This window comes from Trichogramma pretiosum, unplaced genomic scaffold (genome assembly GCF_000599845.2).
Source record: "Trichogramma pretiosum strain Unisexual culture from Peru unplaced genomic scaffold, Tpre_2.0 scaffold10, whole genome shotgun sequence".
Lineage (NCBI taxonomy): Eukaryota > Metazoa > Arthropoda > Insecta > Hymenoptera > Trichogrammatidae > Trichogramma > Trichogramma pretiosum.
The window spans coordinates 2,664,860-2,684,577 of record NW_019641652.1 but is presented as its reverse complement, the minus strand read 5'-3'; the positions used below and the strand labels follow the sequence as shown (position 1 = coordinate 2,684,577).

Genomic DNA, 19,718 nt, shown 5'->3' with positions numbered 1-19,718 from the left:
CCACTTACCCGAATTCGAAAGAATATTTGCAATAATGATTTGCAATTAATGAAATAGAGCAAATGTTCTTGAATTTTCGAGTTTGCTAATTACATTGAAAATTCATCTTTGAAGTTTTATCAATTGAATAGATCAAACGATTTTTTTCTTATTAAAAAAAAACAGTCTTTAATAGGTGTTTCAAAAGTTTCCAACAATTATAATGGATAAATGAAGTGCTGTTTTGATTAATACTTTGATGGACTCTTTTTTTTCATTCAGACAATTACAATTATATTAAATTATAAATAAGAGACTAACTCAAAGTCCGATGAAAATATTCAGAAATAATCGACTTGTAATTAAACAGTTTAACGACGTCTGAAATATTCCCTTAAATTTTTTAGCGAGACTTTATGAGTTTTTTCATGGTCAGTTAAGCGCTTCGGATATTAGGAAACTCAACCTCCTCTAGTTTCCAGAGAAAATTAAAAATACTTTTTGGTAATAATTAAATAATCCATACGAGATAAAAATATTAAAAAGTAATCTTGTTTAAAGTTATAGCATTACATAACATAACTGATTTTTCGACTCTCTTAGATAAAAAGTTATTTTTGTAAATTGCTAACAAGTTAAAATCCACTCAGACTATTGTTGAATTTAAATTACAGTTCCATCTAATGCTTTTAAGGCAAATTTAAATTTATGTTTGATGTTGTCCTGCGCAAAGGACCATTCAATTAGCCCAATATGTTTAGTCTTTGATATCATTTTCATTTACTTACTACTAAGTTTCATCCACACACCAGATATCTGGCAAATGTATATAAGCTCATTACTCTTTGCAATTAAGTTATTAAAATCAGTAAGGAGAAAGAAAAAGCTCTGATGAAGATTAACCTTCATCTTTCGCGGCGATTTTTTTATTTTTTTATTTCTGGGCGCTTCAATTATTTTAGTTAATTAATGACAGGCTGCAATCTAATTAAAGCCACGTGCAAAGGATCAAACCGATGAAATTCAAATCTTGATTTGAAATTAACGAGGCAATATCTTAATTAATTTGAATCAACGTATATCTCTGAATTAAATAAGATGCGCGTCGAAATAAATATCATTTTAAACGTACATTGAGTTGAAATAAAAAAATGTCTTCAAATGAAATTATATGACAAAGTGAGTCATTATTTTTACGCTAAAATAATTCTTTCATTGTATAAAAATTTAATGAGATTTCGTATGTCGTGCTCGAGATAATGTAAAAAGAAAAGACTCACGCAGATTTATTCATAAATGTGGAATTTTTCATAGAGCAGGTAAAAAATTCGTATCTTATTTATTACAATGTTCTCGTGCATTCCGCATTCGTTTGTACATACTTTTCTAGTAGTGCATAACGAATCAAGGTGCAAGTCCATAATTAGTAGGTAATAAAATTAACATTCATCGAGCTCGTAAGTTAATAATAAATTTTTCCACGCTGCAACGATTGCGCTGAATCTTGAAAATGAGAGCAGTACATATACGCGAAGAAATAATTGTCACGCTCTGAATAAAAGAATATGCATCGATTTGGCGCTGGGATGTAAGCGGGAAAATACATGATTTTTTCTAACGATTGGCAAGATTGAAGCCTCGCTACGTACAGCTAATAAAGCAAATAAGGCCAAAAAGCAGCGCATCGCATAACAAGGCGGTACATGCTTGACAGTCAAAAAGAATTGCATAATTCGCGTTAACGAAGCGTAGATGCACACATACGAGTGGCATGAGTAAGTGCAGCCGGCGGACGACTCTCGAGTGCAGGAAATGCCATTCTTTAACGCCGCCGCCGCCGCCACCGCCACTGCTACTGTAACAAGCCCGATATAATGTCAGATTATTGTAATTAGAGCGCGCGAGTGTGCGAGCGAAAATATAGACCTAATCTAAATTTGGCTCATTAACGTATGCACAATGGCATGGCGAAAGGATATACACAAGTGCAGAACGCGAGAAAAGGCCGAACGTGGAAAATGAGATACACCGTTGTGATAGGTGTCTTAATGGTGCCTCGACAACCTTCTGCTTTAGCAAAACTGCTTACGCTAAAACATGTAAAGGAATACGTAAAATTTAGCATTTAGCATTTTGTCCGTTAAAGGAGTGGAAAAGAGGGCGAAGAGGGCGAGCTTCCGAATTGCCATTGGTATACTATCTCTCGTAGCGCTGCGGCAATAAAAGCTAATCGCAGCGATAAGAGTACGCGTTCTGCCGTTGAAGAAAAAATCCATCCCTCGAAAATAACAGCAGTTTGCTTCTTCCTTGGCTTCGTAACATGCACGAGGAGGGCGAGCTGCTGCTGCTGCACACGCGTCGTCTAATTGTCTCACGTGCTCAGACAGTTGCAGTGCTATTAAACGGTGAAATTAAGCTTGCTCGAGCGAGAGAAAGAGAGAAAAAGAGAGAAGCTTAAAAGTACGCGGCGCATAGCAAAGAAAAACATGAGCTGTTGAAGGTGGCGATAAGCTACGCCGAGGTGTATCTCGAGAAAGAGTTAAGCTCGTAACTTGTATGCAAATGGTTGGCGCGTGATGCAGCCGCATACTTTGTTCCAACTATTTAAGCAAGGGCCAAGTTTGCTTTGGTACTCTTTGCTCGTCTCGCACAAAGATTCAATTTCCGGGGATCGGGAATTTTTTTCATCGATGGATTATTGCGTACAAGAATGAGCAGGAGAAAGAATGAGCTTTATTCGCGGCTCTAGATCAGATATGCTTGGATATTCAAGTGGAAACTCGCCCATAAATTGCCGAGCTACGGCACACAAGTATTAGTTTCGTTGGGCTCTCCAGAGCAAAGCCTTCTCTTGCGTGTATTGCCCGAAAATTCATTTTAACGCTAAAGTTTATACCACGGAATTACATCGATTAAGTATACAAGAGAATTTCATTGGCTGTGGCCTTTAGCCTCGTAAAGGCTCGGACACTTGAACGCGTGCGAGCTGCGATATTGCGAAACCATGAAAAGTCTTTGGACGGGGGGAGGAGGGCCACCTAACACGCTTCGAAAAGCCTCTTAAGTATAAAGCGAGCTTCGCCGCTCGTGCTCATTTGTGAAAACTTTGATCCTCGTTAAAATGTCTGTCTAGCCGAGAAAATTGCACCTGACAAATTCTCAACGTTGCGCTCGGAACTTTTTCATATCTGCTAGCCGTCCTCGATCAAATGTACATATATAAAAGTATATATAAAACGTTTCCATTGCTCGTGTTGCAAGTAGTTTACGTGGCTAGCAAAAAGTGCAATTTAGCCAGTGAACGAGAGATAAGCGCAAAAAAAGACATTGCGCAGCTGCGGTCGAACTAAATTAAACAAAACTCGGCAGCGGACACGTAGCCGAGCTCTCTCGGACTGTACACGTACGAAAAAAGCAGAGCGTTTTCACGTCCCTCGCGTGTTTGTACACCGATGCAATTCCTCGCTCTCTTTCTCTCTTTTGAAAAATAATTGTTTTCTGCACGACAAAAATACAAAGCTTTCGGCAATTCACTGGGAAAACGAAGCATGATTTCCGTCTGCGAGATTTTCAACCAGGCGCACGCAATAACGTACTGCAGATGTGCGTAGGCGCGTGCCGAGCTAGGCTTGCCTCGAGAAGCTCTCGAGTATCACACACACACACACATGTATTATAAAGGGCAAAAAGCTCGAGAAAGCGATATCTGCGCTGCAATAACAATCATAAGTTGGTATAGGTAACAGTGGCAAAAAGCACGTCAACAATGCGGTAACTAAGTATATAATACCGGAATATACACACGTATCACGTGCTACATATATATTACATATTTATTGGCACAAAGTCTAAACTTTATGCCAAGTCACGCATCAAGTTCCAACTGTCGAGCTTTCGTCTCGCTGTTTCTCGTAGACCGGCGCAGTCTATGGCAGTACAATAGTTTGCCTCGAGCCTTTGACGAGTATAACTCACGCGCCTATTCGCAAACTTTGCCTTTGGCTTGATATTGCCGCCTCTGCTGCTGCTACCGAAACATCGATGTACCAGGCTGTACGTGTACGTTTCTATATGCAGGTATAAGTGCAGCTAGGAGCGAGACCGCCTGTACCACAGTTATGGGCTGCGCTTCTTGTTTACACGTTACGTATACATCTGCGCGACTACGTGTTTTCGCGTATTTGCCCCTGACGCTCCCGTCGCATTGTGCCATCTACGTGTGTGTTGTTGTTTATTTGCCATTCGTTTACGGCTGCGATCGACAATATTTGATACTTTTCATGTAAAACGTCAAAAGAGTCAAAAACAATGTCGTTCGTTAAATTTGCCCGTTGGAATAAATCTCGACACGCGCGTATACGCCGCTAAAAGTGTAATAAAGTTTCGAATTTCTTTTTCCCAATGCATCTAAGGCATTCATGCCATGACGAATGCGAATTCAAAATCCATTCGAGGTTCAGAGTAAACATTTGAACTTGTCCAAACGAAAATCAACATGCATATCGTCGAGAAAATCCGTAGGTACGAAAACTCGCGCAGAGTGCACGTTGTATATTCGCGAAAAAAAATCTTTCAATTTTCCCATCAGTCTGCTCACTTAATGTAATAAAGGTATATAAAAGAAAAAAAACGAGTAGTCGGATCGCATAAAAACACACTTTAGGGCATCGATGAAACTTTTGATCCTCCTTGGGTGCAACCGGGAAACTTTTTTATCGACGTCGTTCGTTAAAGTTGGAAGAGTGACGCATGCATCCGAGTAGATGACATTTACTGCGGCGCCCGTTACGACGCTGCGCCCCGGTGTACTAGGAAACATTTATGAGCAGATGATTTTGAAGGAGAATCGTGTTTCCTGAATTCGCTCGAAATTCCTACTTTCACTCAGCTCTCTTTTATCTTATAGAGATAGCCTCGTCTGCTCTCGGTTGGAGCAACAAATCAAAATTCGGCGTCTCGAATTGTGCGAGAGCGAGCGAATGGAAGGTATTATTCCGGGCACTTTGGTAAACATCGATGCACCGACGGTCGAAATAGGTATGTGTATGGATCTGTTCCGTGCGCGCAGCTTGATTCAATTACCAGCGAGTAAACGGCTGCGGGGACGCTCGTAGTCTAGCGCCATGTGTATTCCTATACACACAGAGACGCGCAGCCAAGCTCCCTTTAACGTTGTGTTTGTCCAGCATGATTTCTAGGCGCTGCCTAGGCCGAAAGTCTAGCTAGCGTGGCTAACTCGAAGATATAGAGCGTCCCATCTCTGCATTCGCGTGTAGCCGATACACCTGGACAGCGCACAATCAGATGTCGAGGATTTTGCTTTTCTGACCCTACGTCCCTATATACGCGTCATTTGTATCGATCTTTCGAGTCGTATCTTCGTTCGAACACGACCTTTTGCTTCGATTGCTAATCAACGAACGACAGAGCCTTTCGGTAAACAGGCCTCTTCTGCGGACATTTCTTATACTCGCTTGATTTTATCGAATAGGCTGCAGTTATATAGGCTATAAATTAAATTTATTACATCTCTTACGAGATTATTAGCGGTAAGTAATAAAGCAAATACAACCGTCTTTTTTGCGCAATAAGATTTTTATTTAATCGTGTAACGATAGTCCAATTCGAATAAAAAAATTGAAGCAGGATGTATGGATTTAAAGAGGGAATGACATAAGCAATTTCAAGTCAGTCAAATGTATCGATATAAATTAATAATCCGTACTCATGATCGATGTTAATGACATAATCCAACACATCGATACTCGAGAGCCGCGTTGATTTATACGTATAAAAAGAAAAGAACGGGATACGGAATTCTTGTGATGTTGACGCGTATACTTTCACTCGCGTGGCGCACGCCAGGCAGTAGCGGACCGCCTACGGCGGCTCTAATAATCTCCGTCCATGAGCTCTCGACTTCCGGACTATCGCACGCGCGTCTACGTACACCAGCACTCCTGTATATATACCAACGCGCCACATAAATTCAATCGCGAGAGCAAAGCCTCCTGTAAGCACTCGAGATTGACTTTTAACAAATGTATCCTGCGATCATACATCGCTAAGCGCTCTCGGTGCTAGCTTAATAAACTCCACAACTATACATGAAATGAGTGACATGAAAACAATATTTTCAACGCAATGACTAGTGGATTTTGATTAGCAGCTGGGCTCTGCACCTGAACTCGTGTGCGCGCTCTACTTTAACATCGTGCAGCTCTCGTATCGTCGAAATTTTGAGTGTCACGCAGAAACGTATACACGGTTTAGACGTATACTTCTCTGCGCTTCCAATTCTCCCGGGAATGATCCAATCGAATAAATGCATAGGTTGAGCTGCAACGACATCATCGATGCTCAAGTGCTCGTGCGCTATAGCTGCGGATTATACGTGGATGCGTCTCGCGTGCGCTTGTGTGTACGTGTGCATAAAATCAACTCATGCGGTGCATTCGTCCCACATAGGCACGCCTTGGAAAGAAGCTGCAGTGCATTCGAGCTAAAATTCGAGCTCTGTATACACGGGCTGTTATACACGCGCCTGCATGACAAATAGACTCGGAGCTGCAGTAGTTTTGCGTAGGGCAATGCACAGAAGGAATTAAATATGACTACACCGGGGAGTTTTCGATTCATGCGCCAAGTGCGCGCGTATACCTACATCTTCGACTGTGTACACGCATTCTCCACGGATCAGATCCGCAAAGCTCTCGATTACCCATACTCGGCGTGCACTTTCGGCTGCATTTTTTGCTCCCGCGAGCATCCGGCAAACTCGCTGTATTTCGTGGCTCGTCCCTCTATCTGGCTTTATGGGCAGATGCTCGCCTGCGAGTGAGATGAAAACTTGCAAGCTATTATCGTGGAAAGTCGCGTTAATCCCGCGCGGAAGATGGCTGCACGCGTCGTCTTGTAAAACAATGATCCCCGGTACGCGCTGCCTCGGGCTTGTCGCGCGCGCAGCATGCATGTATCTAGCTAGTTCATTTAATACTCGCGCGGGCGTGCATATATACGCTCGACTATAGATACGTGTAATACGTGGAGGGAGGCTTGCTAGCGCAGATTCGGGACCGCAATTATCTGAAACTTGGCGTGCTTATCGCGTCGCCTGCGAAGATTCTCCGCTATACCACCTACAGGCTGCATCTCTCTCTCTCTCTCTCTCTTGCTCTCGCGAAACTTTAGCAGCGTTAAAGCCACAAGCTCCGATCTACCCTACGTGATGCCTTCCTCTTTCCTAGCACAACCCAAACTCGGCGTTGTCGTTCTTACGGCACGAGCTTGTACATTTACTTTGCTTGCGATAACCTCGCGCCAAGCTAACGCTACATCTGACTTATTTTCTCCACTTTTACTATCTTTTATTAATCAAATTTGTATATTGATTTTGTGATTATCGTAAAAAGAAAAATATTATTATAGGAATTTCTCGAGATTCATCTTGATGACATAGTAATATTCTGGTGGCCTATTTTTCATCAAATATTCTACCTGAAATCTGTCCTTTAAATTTTCATAAATCACCTTCAATATTTTTTAGGCTTACCCAAGAACTAAATAATAAAAGTTTGTTGCCTAAAGCCTTTAAACTTTAAAAATTATTAATGCAATGACGTGAACAAGTTTTGATTTTTCAATACAGACTTTCAAAACGCTTTCGTATTTTTGGTTTTGCAAAATTAAAAAAAATAATTACTAAACTAAAACTGTCTGCTCCAAATTGCATAATCTGTTGTTCTATAGAACGTTTAAACGAACTTTCCACATTTTTGATAAAAAGTAACAAAATATCAATTCGAGAAGTTTTTTGAAAATCTTTCCTTTCTAGGAAGCTATATAGAATTTCTACGACTAAATATGATAGTTCCAATGAAAAAAATTAACCCATTCAAAACTTGTCATTAATATCATCAGAACTTGCCAAGCTTCAAATTGAAACAGAATATTGTGCTAGGGTGACAATGACAGTGAAAAATAATACTGTAAGTGCGGCAGATGCGACGAATTCATTTTTTTACTCATGTCCAGAAAAAATTCCAATCAAAATCCGGCAGAGTGGCTGTAGCTAGATCCCTGTCATATAGAAACCATCTTTCTCCCGACAGAATATTCCAAAGTTTATCTTGAATTATTATTTTTACACGGATATGAACATATTAGCAATTAAATTTTTTTATTCGTACTTTCAGATGAGCGGCAAAAGATCTCGGAGTTTTAAATGCGCCATGCACCAGCGAGACCGAGAAGTCTGCTCGGAGAATGATTTTCATTTGTTAATTCACGAGCCGCCTCTGTTTGAAAGGTAAGATTTAAATTAATTTTCTCCAGAACAGCTTGGAATATCCGAAATCAATAAGTGAAAATTCCAACGGTCTAATTGCACATTGGCTTTGGTGAAAAAAATTGAGTATAAGCTCTTGGCCCTATAGCGTTACGCAATAACAATTTTCTATTTTCCTGGAAAGTTTCAATAATCAAAAAAAGTTGGTAAAACCTATATTTGAAGAGTGTATCGATGAAAAAAGAATCGATAACGATGATAAAAAGTTAAGTAAAGTCGAAAAAAAGAAAGAGGAGAAGGAAAAGTATAGGATCGAGCTCGCTTCGGCACTAGGATTACTTAGTGCTTATGGAAGGCTGCACTAGAGCGTACAACGATCGCTTAAACTTCATTCTAGCCGGATTCACTTTTAGAAAAATATCTGCACTATGACTATCTTTGGGGCCGCTGAGCCCCGGCGCGCGCGCGAGTTTCGCCTAATCTGCAATAAAATCGGCTGCTGCTCCTCAGCTCGTCGGTATATAGGACAGATAGCGCAACGTCGTTGGAGAGCGCAGCTCTTGTTACCTGCGAGTTTTGCCGGCGGGTCCGATAATCCAGAGCAAATCGTACGAGCTGGATTACGCTTCTAATTTTCTTCGTGTCTTTCTCTCGTCGGTGGCTCAGCTCTGCACAGGCAGTCCGCGCAGAAAGGCAAGATCCAAATGAAACGATTGACGAGACGTGTAGCGAGTCCGTACACGTCTCGCTATTACTGTTCATTTGGTTGTCGAGCCGCAAACGACTTTGCGCTCGCTTAGCACGTCCTCGAGGAAATGCATTAATATTTCAGTCATGCGGATATTCGGTGTACATTTCCCATGTTGATGTACAAGCACTAGCTTGATAGATTTGGCATTGTTCGGCTAGACGCAAAAATGCCAAGCAATAATTTTCATATAATTACAGCAAATAACAAGGCGAGTCTCTTGCAAAATAATCAGCCCCGGTATTCCCAGGTACTCGTACGGTGTACAGCTAACGCATCGCACTACATCTGCGCCAAGTCGTGATTATGCCTATACACCTCCGCAGAACTCATATAGCTGTGTACATTTTTATAATACATCTGCACACACACACAGACAGACATGTATATACGCTACGTGCTGGCTTACATTTTTTCCTTTTATTACACATCCTCACGGCCTAGATTTTCTTGCCGAGCTCGCGTGTCGAATGCAAAATAAAAAGATTCCAGTCGTATATGGGTAGCAAGTGTGAAAGAAGCGCAGAATTTTTATAGGCCAATGTACGTGTTGACGCGCTCTACACGACTTCCTTTTTCGATTTATTCGCACGAATGTGTTTTAACGATATTATACCCGAGCGCAGCTACATAAAGGGGCTGCTGCTGCTGGCGTATTAACGAATGCGAGCTCACGCGCGCGCGCGTCTTGCCAATATGAGAGACAAAAAGCCGCGATGAACAAGAGACTTGCGAGAAATGCGCCTACACAATGAATGCGGATGAAATCCGCCTGTCGAAAAGTTTTGCAGTCGAGTTTTTCAGGAAAATAAAATCCTATACCTATGCGCGCATGTATAATTAATATACGCACATGTATTTAAAGCCACTCGAGAGCTCGAGCTGCTCGCTTGGCTTTTATAGACAAGGCGTCGAGGCTGAAATAATATAAAGAGCCGAAAGTTGAGGCCAAGGAAAAAAACGGAGGCAAAAACGAAAAGTAAAAGAAAAAAAAGAAGGAAAAAAGTGATTTTGAGAACATAAGATGAAGAAGAAGAAGCAGCAGCAGCAGCAGCAGTTGTAGCTGGCGCGCGCGCGTGAACTGAGCGATGCGCGGCGTCTGCAGCAGTCGCACTTTAATGGCACGGCTCATAAATAATTCATCCCATCCAGAAATCCGCAGAGCTTTTTCGCGCACCGCGAGGTAAGCCTCGCTCGTCTTCCTCGAGACCTCACTCTCTTCCCTTCTTTTTTTTCTCTCTCTCTCTCTCCCCAACATTGCTATGCGGAACTTTTATAATGTATACATCGCGCCTCGGAATTCTTATACGAGTTACGCGCGATGCACTACTCGGATCTTACTTGAAAAAATATAAAATATATCGTCGCGTGCGTGGCGGAGCAAGAAGAGAAAAAAAAAGGAGGCCGAGAGAAAAGTGCGAGCTGCGAGTTTTGTCAAGTGCTAAAATATGACGTTATTCCGCGCAGGTACACGTAGCGACGGTATAACGACGGCAATTCTCGAGACCGTCGCGCAGCTATCCACTCGTCATTTGACCTTTTATTATCGCGTGTAAAAGCGCCTGTTGTTTCTTTTACCGGGCTCCTGCCTCGAATGTTTTCATTTTCTCGGCTTCGAGGAGGCGCGAAACAGCTCTTGTCCTACATATGTTTGGGCCTCGAGTGCGAAACGCCGAGAGAAAAATTTAATGACTCGAGCCTCCCGTGACAGGCCAAAACAGTGCGAGTATATAAAAGCCCGGGTAAATTAGTTCGATCGACGGGAGCTGCTGCGACTCGTCCGTATACATTATGCATGCGATTCATTGCGATGCCGCGAATTATCGTATGCAGGCTCTCTATAGGAATTCGCGCGCGTATACAGCATGTATACTGTGCGGAGGAACAGCTGAGTGCGCGAGAGACAACTGCAGGTGAGATAAATTTATTACCGTAAGCCGTGTCTCGGCATTATATCATACCTTGCGGAATACATTAGACTGTATCTAGTGCGCGTCTCCGACGCGTAATGTCTACCTTAGTCATACGCGCGTATAAAATGTACTTCCGTTTTATGCATGCATGTATGTATGCAGTCGTATTACACGTGGCTATGTGGCCCGCGGGCGAGCTTGATGGACGAGTGCGCGCCACTCGACGTCGACGTTGAAATTTTCATATGCCCACGTACCGCTGAATGGCCAAAGAATAAAAAAATATGTGTCATCTTACAATTTTTAAATATATCTACATACCTACCTACCTACCTGCCTGCCTGCGATGCGGCTTCTTTTCGAGATAATTTAGCTTTATCTCCACAATGACTCGAGCAGTTCCTGTATAAACAGATGGAAAATCTATCCCGACTCTGATTATTCTATTTAAAAAACTTTTTTCAATAACCACCCAATGAAACGTGTTTTTTTTCCTGGCGATTATCCGAGTCGTTGATTGATTAATTCAGGTTGACCTTGCAACCTTAACTTAATACTGGCCAACTGTGACTATTGACCAAGAGCAGTTTGTTATGACTAGGCAAGAATCCGTAGAGACAATGCGTTGGGAAAGCGGTAAAAAATAGGAGTTTACTCAACGAAATATCATGACTGCAAAATCTAAATTTTCGTTTTATTTTCTTCTCTGCGTGTATACGCAGTAAACGCATTGGTTCAAATTTGCCGGAGCAATTCGGTCATGTGCGTGACGCAAACAATAGGGCCGCTGCGCCTCTGTACACATGTCAACGTTCATCTCTTCTTCGAATTCGGTTTCTGATACATGTATCCTATGCGCACAATATGCATCAGTAATTTTAAAAATACAAACCTCGGGCGCATGTGCTAGAACAAAAGAACACACATTTGGCTCGTACACCTGAGAATATTATCCGAGTACAGGCGATTGACCCGCTAAGTGCGAGTAGGCAGGTATACAGTGGCCGGTGATGACGGAGCTCTCGAACGTAGACTCCGGATACGATTTCAGAGGAAATATATCCCGGACGTGAATCACCTTACTTGCCGTGCTATAGCGTATGTGTGTGTGTGTTTACTGCGCGTGCGACAGATCGATTGACGTTGTCACGTATACGGCCAAGCAGATACTGCTGATTTTGCGAATTTTCGAGACGGTCCCTGCTTTTCAACGACTCATCGATTTGAATTCACTGGCTTTTTTTCAATTTTTTACGCTTTCGAAGAACTAGTTGAATTCCTACTCTGTCTCCTCCAATCTATTAGTCGAATAGAATAATTGATACAGTGGCAGAGGAGTAGGTTCAAGGACAATAGACTTAATAAATTATGCAAAACTTTTTTTTTATCTCGACTTTTTATTGAAATATATTTTTTTTTCATTTTATGTATACATGAGTTTATTCTTATATTAAATTAATTCATGCATGCTGAATGTAATAAATAAAAAACTTGAATAACGAAACGTAATAATAATAATTAAGAAATGAAAGATTAGGATGTAAATAAGATCATGACTTTTTTAACAAATGATAATGGATCAAAGTAAACTAAAAAAAATGATGATCACATGAAGCTCTAGTATCGAATGGCGATTTCAAAACAAAAATTTACCGAAACAACTGACTTTAAGAACAAATTTGTAAATCTCCGTGAATAAATGAATTATTAATTGAAATGCGATGATAAAATAATTTTCTAAGAATTACTACATTACCATATAGTATATTACTAATTGAAGTTGTTACCCGAGACTCACGTGAGAAGTACCTAAATGTATGATATTCGACACTAGATTTTATAACTGTCACTAATCGATCACAATTCAATAATGTCCCAGTCTCTGGTCAATCGTTCACTTTTCACTGAAATTCACTGAAATTTGTTTGTAAACAGCGCTCGATAATTAGACTGCAGGAAAAAAGTAAACAGGCCGCAGCGATTCTCGCTAAATTCACGTAAATAAAGTCGACGTGCGAAACGGCTCGGCGATCTATATAGCTATATAGGTATGTGGAGCGAGAGAAGATGTAGGTATATAGAGAAAAGGACGTGGAACCGATGTGTACTGCACCGCGGTCGGCGGCAGAATGCCGTTGAGGCGACCAGCCTCCGGCGTCGAAGCGAGCGCCACGACGGCGCGCCATTGGCCGACTCGTTCCCACTTCGAGGCGCTCCGGGCGGCCAACGCCAATGGGCCAGCTCGGAGGGGCCCCCACCACGCGGTCGAAGCAACGCGGCTCTGCGCGCCCACCCACGCGCGTGCCGCGGATCGTTCGGAACGAGTCTCGGTCTCGTGTAGTCGCCAGTAAGCCCCCGCGGCGCGCATCGACTGCACGCGAGATCGCAGCGAGGCGTCCGCTTCTGCCATCTGGCATCGCATCATGCTACCCTTCTGCCGCGTCCTTGTAAAATTCTCGTGTCTCGTCGATACTCGGCGACTCTGCAGGACTGTGTCAGTGTGATAAGCCATCGGGGCGATGTTTCGCCTTGCTCGCCAAGCGAGTAGTCGACGATAACGATCCGACCGACCGATGAAGTGAACGTAGTGCGTGCGCGTGACAGGTGCAAGGAAAAACAACAACAGAGCGACGGCGCCAATTAGAGCTGCTGCGCTCGCAAGTGACAGTGAGACACATACACACACACACACACACACACACACAAGTTGACCAAAAGCGACTGTTGACTGGTACGCGAGTGCATCGCCATGAGGAAAAAGTCGCTAATTATGTGCGTGACGGCGCCCCTCAGCGCACCCGGCAAAATGCTCAAGGATGCGGCCAGCAAAAAGGCCGGCGAACTGCCCCATCAGCAGCTACACAACGAAGGTCAACAGCCCCGATCGTCGGCGGCCGTCAGCAACGCCGGCTCCGCCACCAAGCCTGCCCACACCTCTATCATGTAAATAACAACACATGTTTCTATGATATCTTTCTCCGCTTGCGCTTCTCCGACTCCGTATTATAATGTGGTAGCTCGCTATACGAGCCCTCGAATTCAAACGATTTCACGAACGTAATATTATAATGTCTCGTGTTTACTGCAACCGAATCGCTGTAACATTAGCATGGCGCTCCGAGACTGACTGTGTGAGTTTGCCTCTGACTCTGTGTGTGTGAGTGTATGCATACTCATATAGCTGTATAGATATATCTACGGTATATATAGGAGCGAACGGCTGCTGGCTGCGAGCCACGTGCCGCCGTAGCAAGCGCCACGCGACTTACTCGCGCCGCACCGACACAAAGAGCCGAGAGAGAGAGAGAGAGACGCATTCGATGCACAAGTTCGTAGAACGAGAGGATGGAAGAGAGAGACAAAACTGCCGGTGTATCTGCCGCCGCCGCCGTCGCTGCTGCTGCTGCCGTTGTAGACCCTCCGTTTCTAAATGTGTGCATATGCGCGCGCCTTTACACATGGCTGTTTCGATCGTATTTTGTTTGTCTGATTTTTACGGGAAATTTTCATCTCTCGCGCGTAGCGCATTATGCGTAATTAAAATAAAACAGATAAACAACGCTGCCATGTGATGCTACGCTCTGTTTATTATTATATATTGTATAGTGTTCATTGTGCACCTACGCTGATGAACTCTTCAACTAACAAAATCAAAATATTTACCTATCGTTTGTTTATTCGATCGGAAAGAGAGTTCTCAGCGTCGATGAAAGGGAACAAAAAAGCAGCAGAGTTGGCCGCGTAGTCGAGAATCGTAGGTATACACGCGCTCCCCGGAATTCGTGCGAGCTGGTACGCAAAAAATATCTCCCTTATCGTTTTTTGATTCCGATGAATATCGCTGCTTTTTTTTTAAATTAGTCATAATTCCGTGCTATGCGGTGGGTTTTGCGCCAAATAAAAGGTGAGCCCGCTGGAAAACGGCTTAAAGCGATTATTCGTGATACTGTGAGTTCTGCTCTCGGCTCGGACACGATTTCCGAAGTAATTTTTTTTCATGGTATTTGGACGAAAAAATGCGCGTTTTCTCGATCACTCGGCCGCGTGAGCTCACAAACGCGCGCGTCTCCCTCGTGCACGATTCATCGCGTAATTTAGTTGGAACAAATGGCCTATTATGAATCGATCGCTGTTATTAATACAGTTGCAATGCACAAAAGGGCTCTGTCTGCGCTCTCTGACAGCCGTAATTTTCTAACGCTTGAATGGTGGAAAATCATTGTCATGAAAGGGACAACTATAGGTATCCGGAAAGCATTAAATACAATACACGTCGGAATGAAAGTAAAGGAGCGAGCGAAGGCGAGAGCCGATAAAGTCATTTTTTCGGACTGATCCCTAACGAGTCTCTTGGTGCTCTCGAGTCCAAAGAAGCATCGTTGCAATAAAATATCTCATGGAAAAATGTTGGCAAAATTACTCGCGCGACGCGTCGTATACAAAGATATCGGCGTTTATTATATGCGGGGCCTCACAGAAGCTAAATAGCATCAGTCGCTGCCAGCGGCGTTACAATACCGGAATTTATCGTTTTCTCTTCATTGTGCGGCACGGGGAATGACAAATCTTTTCGTTCGGTCACGCGCGTTCCACAAATAAAAGCGAGTAATCATTATCGTCCTTTAAACGGACGGACGAGTTCGGTTAATAAATCAAGATTTAACGACTATAGGCAACGGCTATAGGCGGCTTGATTAAACGCCTAGACTATTTTTCGTCTACGCGCCGAGCTTATTATTGTAAACATCGGATCTTGGCGCTCAAAGGTCTCGCTCTTTAATCAAGGCAAAACGTAATCAAGCTCTGCTGCTGATGAGTTACTTTTAATTATTACGAATAGTCGTATTTTCCCGTGAAAAAGCGTACGTACACAAAGACACAGGAAATCCGGCTAATATTGGGTTATAATTAAGCACTCTGTAAACTTTTACACATTTCTTTGCCAAGCGGGCTCATGATTACGTATGCTCCGGCGAAAAAAAAAAAAGAAAAAAGGGAAAAAAAAGAAGAAATTATACCGAGAGTCTCTTGCCGTGACACGAGCATTTTTCATGCTGCGCAAAATCTCTTGCACGCGCGTACTAATCCGTGCGCAGGAGTACACAGCAAAGCACTCGAAAGCAAGCGCGGTTGAAAGTTTTGGCAATAATTTCGAGCAGCGGCGGCGGCGACGGTTGCAGGCGCCTCGGCGTCGTGGCGCCCTTGCGGGCTATATACTGCAATGCCCGATGTCTATCGGTACGTTATACGCGCAGGGGCTGCACTTTATATTATACGTGCAGTGCAGTGTTCCGTGCGCGGCCCATTCGGACCAGATCCGCTGCTGGCTCTTATGATTTATGCGCGCGAATTACACCCGATGCGTATTAATAGCCGAATAAACGACACCCCGTCCCACTCGAAGCTCGAAAAAATATATACATTGCCGAGCTTTTGCATTTAAGACGGCTTTTAGTACGACTGCGGGCCTGCAAGAAACGTATATCAACTTATATTCTCCATCTGTCTGACGTTGAAAAGTGTTCCATGCCGACGCCGAGTTTATTCAGCTACTCCGAGTTCGAGTTTTTTCTGCCCGCTTATATTATGTATTAACCCTCGTATATAGATATAGAGGCATATCTTAACACATTCAGAGACAAACACGCGTACGGAATCGATTGATATCCCAGTATATCGACGTTCACGCACTGATTTAAATGCAAAATAATATTTACAAAATCGAGTTATGGCTTCGTGAGAAAAAATACGATATTTTTAAGAAAAATCGACAAACACCGCTCAATCATAATATTTGATGTTCTCTTATCGCGTCTGACTATTTCATTGTAAAATTTATGTGTTTTACGTTATTTATCGATTCCGCTCCGCCGGTTATAAATTATAAATAACTTTTCGAAATGACTTTTGATTGAGTGGCGCGTCACTGTAAGCTTACGAAAAATAGTGTATATTCCTTACTCAGCCTAATGCACTTAATAAATTGATGGCAAAGCCTCTCGCGCCTTCTGACCTGAAAAAAACGTGATGAGCGTCGAAAGCCGCACGCGTACCTATATCTATAAAAGCGGCCGATAATTGACGCGCTGCTAACACCGCATCAAAAATATCGACGACCTCAATGAGCTGCAGAAAATACGAAGACACTTGGACAGGAGTGTGAGCGCAAGTGAAAAGAAAAAAAAAAAAAGAAAAAACTCGATAATATATTACTTGGGCGCTCGAAGTATTAGAAGTGACTGGTCGCGGGGCTGCAGCAACGGACGCGCCTACGTGTACGAGGCGTTTGGTCAACTCGCTCGTCGCTGCACAGAGGTACACGTAATAAGTATAGAGTACGAGCCGAAGGGGTGAGAGAGTGCATACGATCTTTGCTCTCAAAGGCTTCCCTCGGCACACGACTGGCGCGCGAGCCGAGTATCGTCTTACTTGCTGCACCCTTAGCCTCGCGCGCTGCTCACAAGCGTTATTTATCGCGCGTCGCGGCCTGAAACTACTATAATAAATATTAGATTTGCACATTATTATCTTTCTGCCTCCTGTGGTTTGTTCAAAAAACTGTATTTGCAACTACATGACATTACATACGTACGATTTCAATCATAATAATAATATACTAAACGTTTTTATGATTATTATTATTAATCATCATCGAAAATACTTAAATTTACGCTCAAACGCCGAGTATAAAGTAACTTTCCACATGCAGGTACACAGAGGGTCTCTTAATGTATAATAATTCGTTGATCGATATTGATAGGCTGGCTGGCGTCGCGTATATAATATTTATAAGCAGCACACCATGTTATGTATTCGATATAGGTTATCGTACAGTAAATATGTATGTTGCGCACTATGTATTATTACACGCATACAGAAGCATATATTAGCCATGTATGGAGATTCGGCCAATGAGTATGTGGGCGTCTAAAGAGGATTTTGGTTTTAATGTTGTTCAATGTCTAGGGCTTTCTTATTCGAATATGAAGTATTCAGTCCTATAACACAAGCGTCTTGATTTATATTTGTAAATTTCATTTTATTCCATCATTCGACGGCGCAGGTATAATTCGTTATGCGAAGCCTCGATGTAAACGAGAGAACATATTGTACATATATTTCACATGCAATTTATATATTTAATTTGGATTTAAAATATGTATGTTGGCATATCGCTTACACACGAGAGTTGCTAATGAGAATGCAATGAGAGAGAGAGAGAGAGAGAGAGAGCATAATACATTGACAGATTTGCCAACAATACATATAATACGTATACGTTTCAATCTGCTGATTATACAGACGCGCTGGATCGAGTAGCGTCCAATAATTAATAATAATAATAATAATTATATTTCTATTACCTCTGTTGTAGGAATAACACGCGGATAAACGCAGTGTTCGTTATCGCAACGCTCCATGATACATAGATATATGTACACATGGACAAGATTAATTATGTTTCATGAGCAGGAACAAAACCGATCCGCCTAATAATGCACTCGAGTGTCTTTTCGCCGGCTTATGTGCGTCCGTGTATAATGCCGAAACTCAGGCCAGGCAGGCAACGTGTTTCATTGTTTGCGATAATAATTCCTTCGCGTCTCTCCGAATACGTATAGGTGTGTGTATGTGCAGCGACGAGACGTCGTTATTATACTTCTTGCCGCTCATTGACAGTGCGAGCACGCCGCATATATAGCCGCTGCGTCTAGTCTGACACACACGCGACAATGACGTATAATCCAATATCCGTCTCTCTCTCTCTCTTCTCATTAACAAGTACGTGTGCAGCCGTAGGTCTGCGATATAGTCCTGCGCAGCGCCTGGACAGCGCCTAATCTCTATACGCACACACTGCTCGACTCCATACTGACGACTTCCTCTCCCTCGAGTGCAAAGTTACGTCGTCCATACGCGTACATGTGCTACTAATTAAAGCACAGGATTAATATTGGAATTTTGCTCTTCCGATTGTTTGCTGCGAATTTCTAATCGTTCATTATGTGCGGATTATTTGCGGACAAGTAGTCGTTGATTATAGTCGAGCGCGATAACCTTACCAATCAATATTGCCACATCAGAAAGCAAACACGTCAACTTTATTTTTCTCGAGACGGAACAAATGTACCCTTCTCGATAATATCGACTCTCTCATAACGATAAACCCACAAATTAACCCCTCGAGTCGATACTTCCAAGTGCTTTTGAGCTCAATGTACACGATTGAGTCGAAAAGATGACTGTATTTCTATGCTCCCCTCGGAGGATGAAGCTAGTGTGACCTAATTCGCTTTTTCTTACATGAAAAATATAAATTTTAGCAAGCCTTAAGCTGGATCCACTGAATTACTGAAAAAAATGTACGATGCAACAATCATTGCTATAATCTCGTTGTAATTTTTACGATGAACAATTTCATCAGCAAGAATAAAAGAAAAAAATCGGTCGGCAGGCATCGACAGAGCGAAATGGGCAAGCGTTCGCTTGACAACAGTCGCATATGTATGGAAGCGCTTAGAGCGTCTAAATCAGAGCATCGCTTGCGCTGCATCGGCCGACGGTGTAACGTTGAGTGCGCGGCATGTAGGCGTCGGGAGGAGAGGCGGGGGACTGCGAGGGGATTGTTTCACGCGTTATACAGCCTCGCTATATATGATGTACGGTCGCATGGTAAACCACCAAGCGCGCTTGTTGCCGCCGTCATCCCTCTCTGTTGCTCCACTATAATCCGTACTAATTGCTCCCTCTTCTCGTCCGCTCGTTTGTCGTGTTCCGTGCGGCGCACCGA

At 42.8% G+C, this 19,718-nt stretch overlaps 1 protein-coding gene across 1 annotated transcript in view; it reads left to right on the top strand.

The window, feature by feature from the left end:
• The first annotated feature begins 13,286 nt into the window (after positions 1-13,286).
• Positions 13,287-19,718, top strand: part of LOC106658762 (protein rhomboid-like) — a 54,865-nt gene continuing 48,433 nt past the window's right edge. Inside the window, exon 1 of the mRNA XM_014380870.2 lies at positions 13,287-13,870. Within this exon, the coding sequence (XP_014236356.1) occupies positions 13,677-13,870 (194 nt within the window). The 5' untranslated portion in view covers positions 13,287-13,676. The remainder of the gene's footprint in view (positions 13,871-19,718) is intronic.